Source organism: Cinclus cinclus, chromosome 14 (genome assembly GCF_963662255.1).
Source record: "Cinclus cinclus chromosome 14, bCinCin1.1, whole genome shotgun sequence".
In the NCBI taxonomy this organism is placed as follows: domain Eukaryota; kingdom Metazoa; phylum Chordata; class Aves; order Passeriformes; family Cinclidae; genus Cinclus; species Cinclus cinclus.
The window spans coordinates 20,016,146-20,030,529 of NC_085059.1; the positions used below are offsets into that span (position 1 = coordinate 20,016,146).

General features: G+C 51.0%; 1 protein-coding gene across 1 annotated transcript in view; it reads left to right on the top strand.

Moving 5' to 3' along the window:
- The first annotated feature begins 6,444 nt into the window (after window positions 1-6,444).
- Window positions 6,445-14,384, top strand: part of HTR4 (5-hydroxytryptamine receptor 4) — a 68,322-nt gene continuing 60,382 nt past the window's right edge. Inside the window, exons 1-2 of the mRNA XM_062501986.1 lie at window positions 6,445-6,521; window positions 7,034-7,106. Coding sequence (XP_062357970.1) covers window positions 6,445-6,521; window positions 7,034-7,106 — 150 coding nt within the window. The remainder of the gene's footprint in view (window positions 6,522-7,033; window positions 7,107-14,384) is intronic.

A 14,384-nucleotide genomic window follows, 5' to 3' on the forward strand; every position in this document is an offset into this window, starting at 1 on the left:
GCTGTGGCTGGGAAGCTGCAGAATGACTTTGCCTTCAAGGCTTTGTGCACGTTACCATGAATTTTGTCCAAACCAGGGTGGAAGCTGCCAAGGAGATGTGAGAGTGGCTGAGGGTTAAATATGGCACATGAGGTGAGTTAAATTTGGATGGGGAGCTCCTGCTGTTCGTTTCCTGGAAGGGAAAAAACACTGAACTGGAATGGCAAATACTGAATTGCCTTCTGCATTTATTGGACCCAGGGCTGGTTGTGCAAATCCCCCAGAAAGGGGAAAATCCCTGTGTCCATCTTACCAAAGCTTGGCCTAAACCCATGGGTAGCACAGCTCAGGGATGGGCAGCTCTGGTTTAACTCCTGCAGATCCCTGGATGTCATCCTGGAAACGTAAAAGGAATGTGAGGAAACTCCATCCTGGGACTCCCTGCCCTGGGCACAGGCTGGTTTTACCCCTGCAGGTTGGCAGGAAGGATTTGCAAACCACCTGCAGGCTCTTCTCATCTCTTTGAACAGCTCTGAATAAAGAATTCTCCTCCTTTTCCTTTTGAAGGTTTTTTAAATAGGGAATTAAGAATCAGAAACGATGTTGCCTCACTAAGCAGGTAAAGGATTTGGGGAAACTGGTTTTGCATCTCATAGGAGCCCCAAACATCCCAGGCACTGCTCACACAGCTCCAGCAGCCCCAGGGAACTCAGAGGACAAAGCCACAGCAGCAGCCTGAGCTTTCCAGCTGAGAGCAAAGGGTGAAGGGTCCCCAAAGGCCAAGGGTGGGAAGGGAGAATTCTCTCTGCAGCTTTATTTTGGTTTGTGTTTAATCCTGGGGCTGCTCACAAGTGGAATCCAGTGATGTGCTGCCATGGAAACAGCAGCCTCGGGTCCCTGCAGGGTTTGCAGCATCTCCGAGGAGCAATCCTTGGCCTGTTTGGGGAAAATCATCCCAAATCATCCACGTGGTGCTGGGTGGCCAAGGGAAGCCAGGCTCAGACAGGAGAGGACTTTGGTCACAGCCAGGGAGGGGACATTCAAATGCCAGCACACGGAACTGGGGGTGTCGTGTCTGGAGAAGAGCTGATGTGCAAAACCACTGTGATGCCAGCGGAGAAGACGCTTGCAGGGAGAATTTGCAAGGGTTAACCTGACAGCAAACAGCTCGCTCAGCCCAGCAAAGAGGAGAAAAATTACTCGGCTTTAATCTACTTTGTCTCCAGAAATATCCCATAAAAGAGGGGGGAAATAAATTCAGGGGGGCTTGTGGGCATCCTGAGAGCAGAAAAAGAGGTAGAATTAATCCTATCAATAATCCATGATGAATGATTCACTGGGCTCTGTTGTTCACAGCCACATCAGTTATCTGTATTCACACGGAACTGCACTCATGGAATCACACACAGCCTCATCTGCATGGAAATGAGAAATGAGAAATGAGGCAGCCCAGGAGGGCTCCACATCCTGGGAATTCATCCCTGTGCTCTGGAAGGGGCAGGGAAGGGAGCTCTGAAGGACACACACCCAAGCCACCCCTCAGCACTGGGGGATGGCAGGAGATGGATTTCTGCTTCCCAGGCAGGACTTTTACTTCCAAAACATCCTTGCTGGAGCAGAGAACCAAGTGGGATTTTTTTTTTTCATTAGAAATAGGATTTTAAGGAAAAAAATAAAAAACCAAAACAGTTAAAAGAAAACAATGGAAAGTTCTGTCACACTTCTGTGTCCCACAGAGAGAAATTGAGATGGCCCAGAGAAGCTCTCCCAGGAGGAGTATCATCCTTAAATTTCTGAGGGATTGTTTAGGAGTTTCCAGCTGTTGTAAATGTGGAATTTTCCTCCACCTCTGACTCTCCAGATGATGCTGACATGGTTGCCCCTTGCTTTGATTACTCCTTTGGTCCTGAGATAACAAATATCTGCAAGGGTCACTCTGAGAGGGTTTTTCAATGCCTGTAAAATAATTCTGTGCCCCTCCAATGAAAGCTGAACTAACAATGTCTGTATGGAGAACAGTGATAGTTACACTGGTAAAAAATGACCCAAATGTTCTGCTTTAAAGCTGAAAGTCAGACCTGGGTTTTAGATTTGCGTCTGCAGGTAGTGCTATAAATAACATGTGGGGAATAGATCAGCGTGCTCTGCAAACAGGGAGAGTTCTACCACAGATGGCAGAGTTGGATTATTTAAAAACCTGTCTGCTCAGGAATCACCAGGGTGATTCTCCTCTCTCTGATCCTTTCAGTTTTGAACTGGTCCTCCCCTTGGCTTGGCTGAGCACTTTCACCAGGAGTCTGGGAATGTGGATTCCTGGCAATCCAGAGTGTTCTGGGTGTGAATAATGTGAAGAGAGGAGGTGGTGACAACAGAGAGACAAAATTCCCTGTAAGGACAAGCATCAACCCAGCTCATGCTGTAAATCAGCTGCACACCAGAATTTTTCTCCTGCCTCTCCTTCGATGTGCCTCTGAAAATCCATCCTCTGGGACATCCCAGGAATTCAGCTGCTGCATCCCGACTTTCCAGCTTAGCTCTGGGTACCAACTGCTGCTCTATCCCAGGATTAGTGGGAAAATCTCTGAGAGAGAGAGAGGGGGGAAAGCTTGCATTTAAAATGGAATAGAAGGAAAGTTGTTCCCCAGAGGAGTGGGAGGCAGCGTGATCCAGCAGTGGGTAAAACCCTCAGAAACTCGGTGTATTCAGGTCCCTTTTTGATAAAATCCCTCCCACGTGGGCAAAGGAGAGCAGGGTGTGCTCAGAGGGAACACTCCCAGAGCTGCTCCCTGTCCCTCTCTGCTCCTGGAGGTGCAGCAGGGATCCAGAGCAGGGCTGGAGCTGCACCTGCAGCCCTGAATTCCTCTGCAGAGTGACTGTGATTCAGTCCCGATGAATCACTCAGCCACTCTCTTTCTCAACCAGATCCTGGGATTCATCATTGTTAGAGCAGGAAGAAAAGGAGGAGGGGAGGAAAAACAGAACCCCCTTCCCCCCCCCCCCCCCCCCCAAAAAAAAATCCTAGTGCTTTATCTCCCTCTCTAATCTTTTCCAGTTCTACAGTTTAAAAATTTAATTCCATTTTTTTAGCAACCCCGTTGAGGTGGAATAAACTTTTGCTAATCCTGGAGAAGAACCTGCATTAAGAGGAGGTGGGATGGAGCTGGTGACAGCCCTGGGTTCATCAGGATGGAAGGGTCTTGGGCTCTGCCTTCTCCAGGCACCAAATCCCCTCCCCTGAGCAGCTTTAACCCTGCCCCAGAGCACTGCTGACCCTCAAGCACTGAAAGGACAGCACAGAAATCCATTTACCCTCAGTCCTCCCCTTCCTGCACACTCAGGATGGGTTTGGCTCAAGGCTCCTCACAGATTTTTCCCTTTTGTGCCATTTTTTTCCCTTGAGGAGCTGCTGCTGGAGATCCTGGCTGGGAACACCTTGCGAGGCAGGTGAGGAGCTTCTCTGAGCACTCACATCTTGCCAGGAAGAATTACAATTGTTTTCTCCACAAAGACACATCAATCCGCATGTATGTAAATTCATCATTAAATCTGAGGCTACACTAATGAGTAGCTACCACTGATGTCTGTTATTGGTAAATACTAATCATGTCCAGTACCATGGAGAGGAAAATGAAGGCAAACCAGAATTGTTTCAGGAACTCTTTAATAGCTTCATTCACTTTTGTTTTGTTCGAGTCTGAGAAAATCTGGACTGTGACACGTTTCTTCATGGATTGGATGTGTTTTACTTTTGTTAATGTTATTTTTTTTTCAGTCTTTCAGTTTCTATAGTGATGGACAAACACATGCAGCACACATGAGGCCTGGCAGCCTGGGTGGAGTTTGCCTACACTGCCTGAAAACACCACCAAATTTTTGAGAAATCCACTGAAAAATCTTTGCCCACATCCCTCAGATTAAAAAAAAAAGTACCATCAAACAACTTGATAATGTGTTTAATATACATTTATTTTTTTATTTATTTTGTCAGCAAGCAGCAGATATTGCAATTCTGTGGGTGCTCTGCATCCACACACAGTTGGGGATGTCTCTTTTCCAGGGCAAGGACCACAGCTGTGATTAAAGGGCATGGAAATTCTCCAAAACCAAATCACTTCACTGAACCTGAGTGTGCTCTGGGTCTCCCTGTGAATCCAGTGAAGTTCTGCTCTGAGAAATCCCAGCCTGAAGATCTCACTGACTGTACAAAGGCACTGGAGCTCGAAACCCCCAAACCCCAACCTGCAGCTTCAGAACTGAAAGGTGAAGGTGCCCACACCTGGAGCTGGAGCTGCTCAGATCCTGGGTTTATGTTCAGTCAGATTTTTCAGTGGGTATTTTCAAAGTTCAGCTGATGAGCTGGTTGTGGTGTCCTGAACTTTGTTAAGGATGTCAGGGCCAGATTTCAGCCGCCAAAGCTCCAAAAACGTCAGGGGAGCTGGACTGGTTCTGCGACTGAAAAAGTCTTTGCAGCATGCTTGGAAACGACGCCAATTTTTTTGTTTGTTTTGACAAATCCATTGAAGGATCTTTGCCAAAACCCCTCGGATCTTTAAAAAGCTCTTCCTATCGAGCAAGTTAGAGCAAGATGGGCTTGCACCACTTCCCTTCTGCACACAGGCAACCAAACCAAACCGAACCACAGATCCCTGAAGTTGCTCCAAAAGCGAGGGAGAAGCACCAGCGGGAATTCACCGGGATAAAAAGAGAGAGGTGCCCTGCCCACAGCGCTCACACGGCCCCTGGGGCACACGGGGCGAGCTCGGGGTTGGTCTCTCGGGGGGAACGGCCCCGGTTTTCCCCGGGCGGGGCGGGGACGGGACAGGGCTGGGCATCCCCCGCTCTCCGTGCGGGGAGGAGCCACGGGAGGGAGCGCAGCCCCGCATCCCGCACCTGCGCGGGCAGGAGACAGACACCGCATCCCGCACCTGGGCGGGCAGGAGACAGACACCGCATCCCGCACCTGGGCGGGCAGGAGACAGACACCGCATCCCGCCCCTGGACAGCGCCGACACCGTCCTGCCCAGGCAGGATGAGCGGCAGCGCCGCGGGGCTCTGCCCCGGCCATGGTGAGCAGGAGGCGGTGGATGGAGAGGGGAGGATGGGGGGGTCCGGTGGGGATGGTGCCAATCCCGCTGCGGGGGCAGCTGTTCGCTCTCCTCGCCCTGGGAGCGGCGGGGGTGATGCGGGTGAAGATGCGGGTGCGGTGCCCGGCATCTGCCACCATGTGCGGTGCTCAGCATCTCCCAAGGGGTGCGGTGCCCGCTGTGTCCCCTCCCCGGGTGTGCGGTGCCCGCTGTGTCCCCTCCCCGGGTGTGCGGTGCCCGCTGTGTCCCCTCCCCGGGTGTGCGGTGCCCGCTGTCCCCGGGGTGCGGCAGAGCCCCGGAGCGCTCGGAGGGAGCGCAGGGAAGGTTGGTGCGTGTGTGGCTGCACAGGTGAAGGTGGCAGCGAGCAGCATGTGCGGGATGTGCGGTTCCTGTGCCCGGCAAAGTGGGTACAAAACGGGCAGCACTGACCCGCAGGGACCGGGACTGAGGCTGGCGGAGAGAAGGAGCCCCCGGCACAGGAGAAGTCGCCGGGAGGGGAAGGGAGGCTCGGCGGGCTCTGCACGAATGGGAAACTTTGCTTAAGTGAGGATGAATGGCTGTGCCTGGCGAAGTTTAAAGGACGGGCAGGTTGTGGCACCTGGGGACGATTGTGGCACCTGGGGACACGGTTCAGTGGTGGCCTGGGCAGTGCTGTGGGGATGCTTGGACTCGAGGATCAAAAAGGGTTTCCCAGCCTTAGCGATTCTGTGATTGTGGTGAAGAAAGGTGTTTTCCAGGACTGGGGCAGCTCAGTGCTGTGCCCGTTGTGTCCCCGGATCCAGAGTGCAAAGGCTCCGGTCACGCTGGAGCTCCCCAGGCTCTGTATCCATTCCAAGCTCCTGTCACTGAGGTTAAAGCGTTTCATTGCTGCTGAAGCTTGCTCAGAATTACTCCAGAGTGAGAGAAGCTCCCAGGATTCCTGCTCAATCCTGGATGCTTTGATCCAGGTGTGGGAGTGGAGCCAGTTTGTGGATCAGAGCTGTGCTGGGAGTGAGAGAACTCAATCCCCTGAGGCATCTCCCCTTGCTCCAAAACAAACTTCACCCTCCGAAACTTGACAGAAGGATGAGTAATTAAAACAATTACCCAGCTGCAAGTCTGTGCTGCTTGAGGGTGGTGAGGAAGGATCCAAGTCCTGGTTTGCCAGCCTCAGGCTCCCGGACAGCCTGGAGCGTGCTTTGAAATGTGTGATGTCATTATGACTTCATTTCTTCTTAAAACCAAAATGCTTGCTTTTTGATGGGAATATTGCCCAGGGTTTCTTGAAGGAGGATGATTTTTGTCTGTCCCCTGTTACTGCAGTTGGCTCTTTTTGCTTGGCAAAGGCAGGGTGGAGTTTTTTTAGGAGATTATTTGGATTTTTTCAGTGTAGCAGAGGGCGATGGACGACCTGGCTGAGGTAATTTCCAGGGATGTGCAGAAGCTGAGCAATGTCACTCCTTGGGGGAAGAGCCACAGGTATGTCCAGGAAACAGAGACCCAGAGATGGGAGCATTCCCAGCAGGAATGGGGACCGCTGTGATGGGCAAAGAGCAGCAGCACCTTCCTCTCCTCTGGGATCTTCCCTCTGCCTCTTCCCTCTGCCAGCCTGACCTTGGCTCTGCCAGTCCTGTCCAATAACACCGTTGAAAAACAAACATGACTCAGGCTGAGGGTGCTCAAATACTAACCCCTTCTACACCACGGTGTGTTTGTCTTAATTCCTCAAGCAGGCTCTGACTGGTGACAGGCAGAAATAGCTGAGTTTGCCCAGGACTTTGTAAACACTGATTTAAAAGTAAGAGTGCTCTGACTGAGCCTGCTGGCTCATTAAGGCCTTCTAGGAAGTCTCCAAATTGTACATTCAGCTCCTCTGTGCCAACTGTGCTCCTGCAAGTGCCAGCAGTGCTTCTGCTTCTCCCCCTCTCCTCTCCATCCTCTGGGGCCAGCTGGCATGCCTCGAGTCTTCCACTCTTGCTCCCCTTTTCCAGGTATTCCAGCAAGTTTGAGGCAGGACAAAGAGCAAGGGACAGGTGCCTGCCAGAACAGGGACGGGCCATTTGGGTGGGAAATATCTGAAACTTGTGGAAAGAGTTTCCAGGTGAAAACGTGCAGCTGCACGTAGGACAGAGGATGAAGGAAGCAGGGCAGGGTTGCCCCTGGTTGGGTTTGTTCACAGAGGCACAAATGGAAATAATCTGAGTCATTTCACTGAGGAGCCCCTCTGGCTTCAGCTGCCTGGGGATCCACAAGGACTCGGGGTGGACAGCAGCAGGAATTTCTGCATAGAAAGGGTGCTCAGGGATTGGAACTGCCCAGGGAGCTTTGGATCCCCATCCCTGGAGCGCCCAAGGAATTCCTGGAGGGGGCACTGAGCGCTCTGGGCTGGGGACAAGGTGGGGATGTGGCACAGCTTGGGCTCGATGGGCTGGGAGGGCTTTTCCCACCCAGATGATTCTGGGATTTGTGATTCTGTGACTGCAGTGAATGTTTGTAAATCCTGAGAGACCTCAGACTAAAATCTGGGGTGACAGTGCCAGGTCTTGGGGGTTAAAGAAAATCTCTCATGGGAGCACTGCTAATTAATTAATTAATTAATGTCCACTTAGGGCTTCCCTGGCCCATTTGCAGAAAAAGACACTGATGAGTGTCAAGTTAGAGGCTGTCCCCTGTTCTGACATTGCCATTCCTGTGCTTCATTCCTTAGGTAGTTTCTCCAAAAAAAAATTCTTTCTAAAAAGACCAACACACCCAATTAAACTGTGCCAATGTTTCTTTGCAAACCTGGTTGATTCCTCGAGGAAGCAGAGTGTGAAGAATCTCATTGTGGTGAAGTTTACGGGAAAGGAGGGAAGGTGTTTCATGGCTTTTGCATTGAACTCCTTGCACTTCTGTTTCCTGGCATTCCCTGCTCTCCCTGGTGCATTTTTTGTGGGACTGCCTTTATTCTATTATGTGTCAGGGAGATGTTACCTTAACCTCAGCTGAGGCAGAGGGTGGATGTGTGGGGCCAGGAGGTGGGAGAGGGATGATCCATGTGCTAGTTCCCTCAGCTAACACCAATCCAACCCCAGGATTTTGCAAAGCAGCTGACTTTCATCTGGTCTTGTTGTGTAATTCCATTAGACTCATTTTTATTAGAACCCATAATCTAATTCAGGCTCCCCTGAGCCCTGAGGAGTGGCTGCAGACATGGGGGTACAGGCAGAGACACGGCCAGCAGGGCACGGTGGGAAAGCAAATTACTCTGTAGGAACACAAATGGAACCTGGGCAATTTGATGTGATTAGGGAAACAATTAGAGAAAATCGCTGGAGGTCAAAAATCCTGGCTCCTCAGGAGATGGTGCTGGGAAGGCAGCCCCTCCAGAGTCCCCCCTGCGTCCTGCCACCAGTCTGGCATGGGGAGATGAGGGTGAAAAGCAACTCTCTGCCCCTCTTCGTGGGTGATGTTGGGTGGTTTTGGCATGCCAGGAGGGGTTGGTTACTCACAGATGGGTTTTACAGAGCTCTGCCTGGCTTTGCCTTGGAGCTGGACCTGTTGCACCAAGCTGAGCAGGGGGATCATTCTCTCATGGATTCTGGATTTCCCTGAGCTGAGGCAGCAGTTCAGAGCCCTGCCTTCAGCGAATCTCATCCCCACCTCCTCCACCCTGCCCTCATCTCCTGCATCTCCAAAGGTTCTCACCCCCGCACTTCTGTTTGAAATCAGGGAGCTTCGCAGACTCAACAGCTCTGAAAATCAGCTCTGTGAGATCCCATTCCAGCTGCACCCAGGCTCCCACTGCCTCCCACCCTAAGCCAGCTCCTGCCTCGCCACCCCTGGCTGGGCCAGCACCCTGCACTGGTGACACAGAGCAGCAGGGCAGGGCTCTGTCCCAGCTCAGGCAGCACCCCCTGAGCCATCTGCAAGGCTCACGATTTGTTGGGGCTTTCCCCTCGTTTGGTTTGAGCTGGCCCAGATGAGTCCTGCCCATGCAGCTCCCATGGGAACAGGATGGATGCTGAGCCCCATCCATCCCCAGGCACTGCTCCTTCTCACCCTCTTTGTCTTCCCAAACAAACCCCAAACCACGTCCTCCCCTCTTTTCTTTGTCTCTTTGCTGTGTCCACACCTGAGCTGTGCCCAGTTCTGCCTGAGGTTTCAACCCTTTATGCTTGGGAATGCTCAAAACGAATAAAATTCCACGTTATCCCTGCCAGCTCTCAGAGCACCCATGGAAAGCTCACAGGACCTTCCCCAGGCACAGAAGGGTTAATTTGACCTCAGGAATCCACTATTTTGTGGTGTACCAGGACTGCCTTAATACCAGGAAGGTCACAATTAAACTTTTCTCAGAGGTTTTCCTGGGAGATTTGAAGGGTGCAGCTGAACCTCTGCATCCATGAAATGAACTCTTCCCTGCTCTTCATGCCAGATGTTGTTCTGAGGTGTCCTGGCTCTTTTGGGGCTCCTCAGCTGAAGCAGAGGGTGTTGGGCTGGGCCTTTGTAGTGAAATTATTGGTGAGGTGAGAGCCAGGCTGGTTCCAGGAAAGTTTGAGGAGGATGTTTGTGGTGATTTGGTTCTTTATGGCTGCTTTAACCTCACTGAAGTCAAAGCTGCCACCATTAAAGCCCCTCTCAGAGCTCTGTCTGACAGAACTCAAGGCTGGTTTTAGATCAGCTAAAGCAGTGGAACGTGTTTCTTCTTCATGGGCCCTCCATGGGATTGTTACAAAAACATGTTTTCCCTAACAGGAAAAACTGCCAAGCAAAATTTTTACCATTCAGCAGAGAAGGGGGAAAAGGAAATAAAATAGAAACCCAAACCTAGTCAACACTATCTCCAGAAAAATAAAGGAAAGTTGCAGCAATGAATATAAATTAGAATTAGAACATGTAGGTGTCTGATAAGGGAGGCTATAGGAACCTGTGAAATAGTAAAGAGCAGGGGGGTTAAGGACGAAGGAAAAGCATCTTCCAACAGTGTGAAAAACCACCAGAATGCTGTGTTCAGTAACTGCTTTGCTGGGCTCAAATGGTAGAATCAAAACAGGAGAAGGCAGAGTTAGATTGAGCCCTCCAAGGAATATCTGCTGAGCTATCACCAAACTTCCAGGCTGGCCAGGCAGTCAGGGGTCATACATTGAAATCTGACAGTAAAACAGGTCCTGTTGCTCTCTGTGCAAGCACCTGGGAGCCTGTGCTGTGCAAAATGAAATTCCCTTCCTCTCCTTCTCTTTGCCTTCATCGTTGTTGGCTCTGACTTCCATGCTGCACATGGACCCAGTCTCACAGACACAGAAATTCAGCTCTGCAGCTCCCAAAATCTTCCTTAATAACCCCGCCTGCTCTGTACCACAGGGAACTGCAGAGCAAGCATCTCCTCGCTGCTCTGTGTTTCGGAGCCTCCTTGGTCAGCAGAAAATCACGGAGCTGATAAAAACTAATTGCAAAGATGCCTTTTATGAGTGCCCAGATTTCCAGGGGCTCGGCTTGGCTGAGTTGTTTTATTGATCACATCCCTTCTATTACAGCTCAGGGAGGAAAGCAAGCAGCCCTCCTGCACTTGTGTTTGCTTTTAATAAAATACAGCAAGCTGGATGATTAAAACATAACCAGGGAATCATGAACTGGAGGGAGAAGGGATTTCCTTCTGCCCATTCAGCTCAGGATTTCCCAGCTCCGTGGAATAGCCATTTACCACATAAATGCTAAAAGGGAGGAGAAATCTGGGTTTTTACCTGTGGGGGACAGTCTGGGGTGAGGTCAGGGCGGTGTGAGCACAGGTATCTGTAAGATGGGAGTGCCAGGGGAATTCTTGGCTCAGAGAAGAAAAAGCTTGGGGCAGAGGAAGGGTTTCCAGTAGCCAGGAATTCCTGCTGCCCGGAATTCTGGCAATGAGGAAGGGCTGTGAGCACACCTCACTGTTTGTCCTTAGCAATAATGCTGATGGTGGCAGCAGATTAGTTCAGGGTTGGATTAACTCTTCCCTCTGTGTGTGTTTGAATCCTGAGAACTCCCTGTCCTCCCCTCCCTCACAGATGAGCTGAGCTCTTCTGCCACTGCAGTGTTTCCCAGGCAATTCCTTTCTTTTCCACATCCCCTCTTTAGCAAACATCTGATCCCTCATCCCTCTCTGGGTGCCCAGACATTTACTGTTCCAGCTTTTGTTTATTTAAAAACAAACACACAAAAATAAATCAGCAAGGAGAGCGCAGATTAAGGATCCAAAAATAGGCAACACAGGAGAGACTGAAAGCTCCAATCTTGGCACATGGAAACATTTTTAGGTGATGAAGACTTAACAAAATCCAGCTAAGAGTGACACCAGCAGGAAAAGCACCCTGGAGAGAAACGTGGAGAGAATCCCACTCTCTGGAATTCACTGATCAACCACGGAAAGCTGCAGGAGGTCACTGTGCCATGTGCTGGTGCCAAGTTTGCATCCCTCAGGTGCAGAGAAGTCCCATGTCAGGAACTGGGGGCAAAGGATTTGCTTCTTAGCCTTGGATGGGGTCAGCCTTATCCCACCTGAGTGCCCACATCTCCTGAGAAACCAGGAAGATTGATCAGTGCAAAATTCCCATCCCCCTGCTGAGACCTTCCCTGGGAGTCTGTGTCCATCCCTGAGCATCTGGTGGGGAAGGATCTTGCCAAGGAAATCAGTGGAGCTGATGAGGATGAGCTGTGCCAAGGCAGGAATCACTGACTGCACGAGGAGAGGGTGGAGAAAAGCCCAAGAGGATTGGGAAAAGTTGAGAAAATTGGGATTGTTCAGCCTGTGAGGGTGGGCAGGACCTGGCACAGGTGCCCAGAGCAGCTGTGGATCCCTGGAAGTGCCCAAGGCCAGGATGGATGAGACTTGGACAGTGGGAGGTGTCCCTGCCGTGGCAGAAGTGGCACTGGATGAGCTTTAGGTCCCTTCCAACCCGAACATTCTGTGATTCCATGATCATTTAGGAAGTTACTGCATGGAAAAGGACGTGCAAGTCACACGCAGAAAACTGGGAATCACCAAATCCCTCAAGTAATGCCAGAAAAGAGCAAACCCAGCAGCAGTGCTCTCATCCAGAGGGGTGGGACGCGAGCAGCAGGGATGGAATCCTCCCTTCCAGTGTTCTTTTCAGGTTTGCACTTCAGGAAAATCTGGGAGGGATCCAGGAGCTCTCAGGAATGAGCAGAGGGTGGGGCAGGGGGGCTCTGTGTCAGTGACAGCACAGCCAGGGCTGTTCAGGGGGCTGCAGTGTCTGCAGCAAGAGGAATAACCAAGTCTGTCGAGGGCAGGAAAAGAAGTCACAGCAATAAAATGCATCAAGGAAGATTCAGGAGAGAGCCTAAAAAAATCCTGCGTGTTCCTCCCCTGGGAGACTGCATAACGAGGATGTGGAATCTCCATCTCCAAATGTCATCCACAGCAGGTTAAAATATAGCTGGGTCTGCTCGAACAGCTCCTCAGGGTCTCTTCCAGGCCTTTCTCTCCATCTGATTCTTCTCTCCATGGCCTCAGAATCTGCTTTACCAGCCTGAAAAGAAATACAGAGCTGAAACAACTGCGTGACAGATTTTCTTGGTAGTGAGTTGGTTTTTCCAAGTGACAAATGTTGGGAGGCTGTTGGGAGAGCCTGATTTCAGTGTAATGTGATTTTCTGTGAAAAAGCCAAGGTCTCAAAGAAAAGCTGTTTGCTGGATCTGCTGACTTGGATGCTGTCCTGAGGTTTTATTGGATCTGCGAAGTTGGTGGCTGACAAAAGATTTTGGTGCTGTTTTCTCTTCGGATATTCTTCCTTCAGATCAAAAGCCTGGTTAAATATAATAAACCAAAGGTACAGATAACAGAGCAGGAGATTGTGTTTCCTGCTTCCCTGTTCAGAGCCACTTCTTGCTGGTTGCCCTGGCTGGCTTTGAAAGGTGTGACGTTAGCTCAGGTTCTCCTTCCCTCTTCCGAGTGCATCCAGGATAAATCATCCAAATAGCTCTTGGTTTCCCAGCAGCTTCCCCTCCCTGTGAACCCAGAAGTGCCTGTGAGGTTCAGGAGCAAGGCCAGGCTTGGGCACGTGACAGGGTTCACCTGATGGGAAAGGACTTTCTGCGAGAGCTTGGAGTGCCAGGGCACAGGGAATGGCTTCAGCTGGCAGAGAGTGGGTTTAGATGGGATAATGGGAGGAAATTCCTCCCTGGGAGGGCGGGCAGGTCCTGGCACAGGGTGCCCAGAGCAGCTGTGGCTGCCCCTGGATCCCTGGAAATGCCCAAGGCCAGGTTGGACAGGACTTGGAGCCCACCTGGGATAGCGGAAAAGTGTCCCTACCATGGCAGGGGTGGGACTTTAAGGTCCTTCCACCCCAACCATCCCACGTTCTTCTGTGATTTGGGCTGGTCCTTTTCACCCAATTCCTCATGCTGTGCTCAGCTGGCTCCAGTCCCAGGGCAAGTGGGAGCCACTGGGGGAACTGGGGCTGCCCTGCTCGTAGTGCAAGGAAAACCTGGTGCCACTCCTCCCTCCAAAACAGCTCCCATGATAAATTACTTTGCACTCTCTGTCTCCCTGAGAGATGGCTTTATTTTTATGTTCACCCTCGTTCACTAAGCAGGGGTTTTCACAGAGCACATCTCTGTTTCTATCATTAGCAGCACACGTGCAGAGTAAGGGTTTGGGTTCTCACCAGTCACTCACTGCTCATTGTGATGGCTCCACACTTTTCCCTCCTCCCTCACTCCCAGAGCAATTCACAGGAAATTCAGCTGCTTGCCCTGAATGGACACATTTCCAGCAATCTTCCTTAATTCTTTATTTACTGTAAAATGAGCAGGGCAAAATCTGCACTGTCAGTTCCTCTTCTGATGCTGGATCCGTTCCCGTCCTCAGCCTCAGCCTCTCCCTGCCCTGCCCTTTCCTCGACCCCATCCCAATTTCTGATGAGCTGTGATGAAAAGCAGGCTGGGGGAACGTCCGATTGCTGCCCATGAATTCCTGGAGGGAACAGTTTCCAGGGAATTGGTGTGACCAAAAGCTGAGCAGATTCTCAGTCAGCACCTGGAGCTGGGTGTCCCTGCCTGCCCTGGTCAGTGATTTGTGCTAAGCGAGCTCAAAACTTCACTTCTGCATCATCCAGAGCAGGGCCTGATGGCATTTCCCTGCCATGCAAAGAGAAAATTCAATGTCTGCTGCTTTGAGTGAGGAAGGTTTTTAGCAGTGAGGATATGGTGAGGCAGCCAAAGGGAACAGGAGATGGAAGGGAATCAGTGTCCAAAGCTGTGCCTTCCTCTTCAAACAGAGCCTTGAACAGCTGCTCCAGGGATAAAACTCTGCTGTGAGCACTGACAGCAAAGCCTGGCTTTGCAGAGAGATCAGATCCTTCTGAT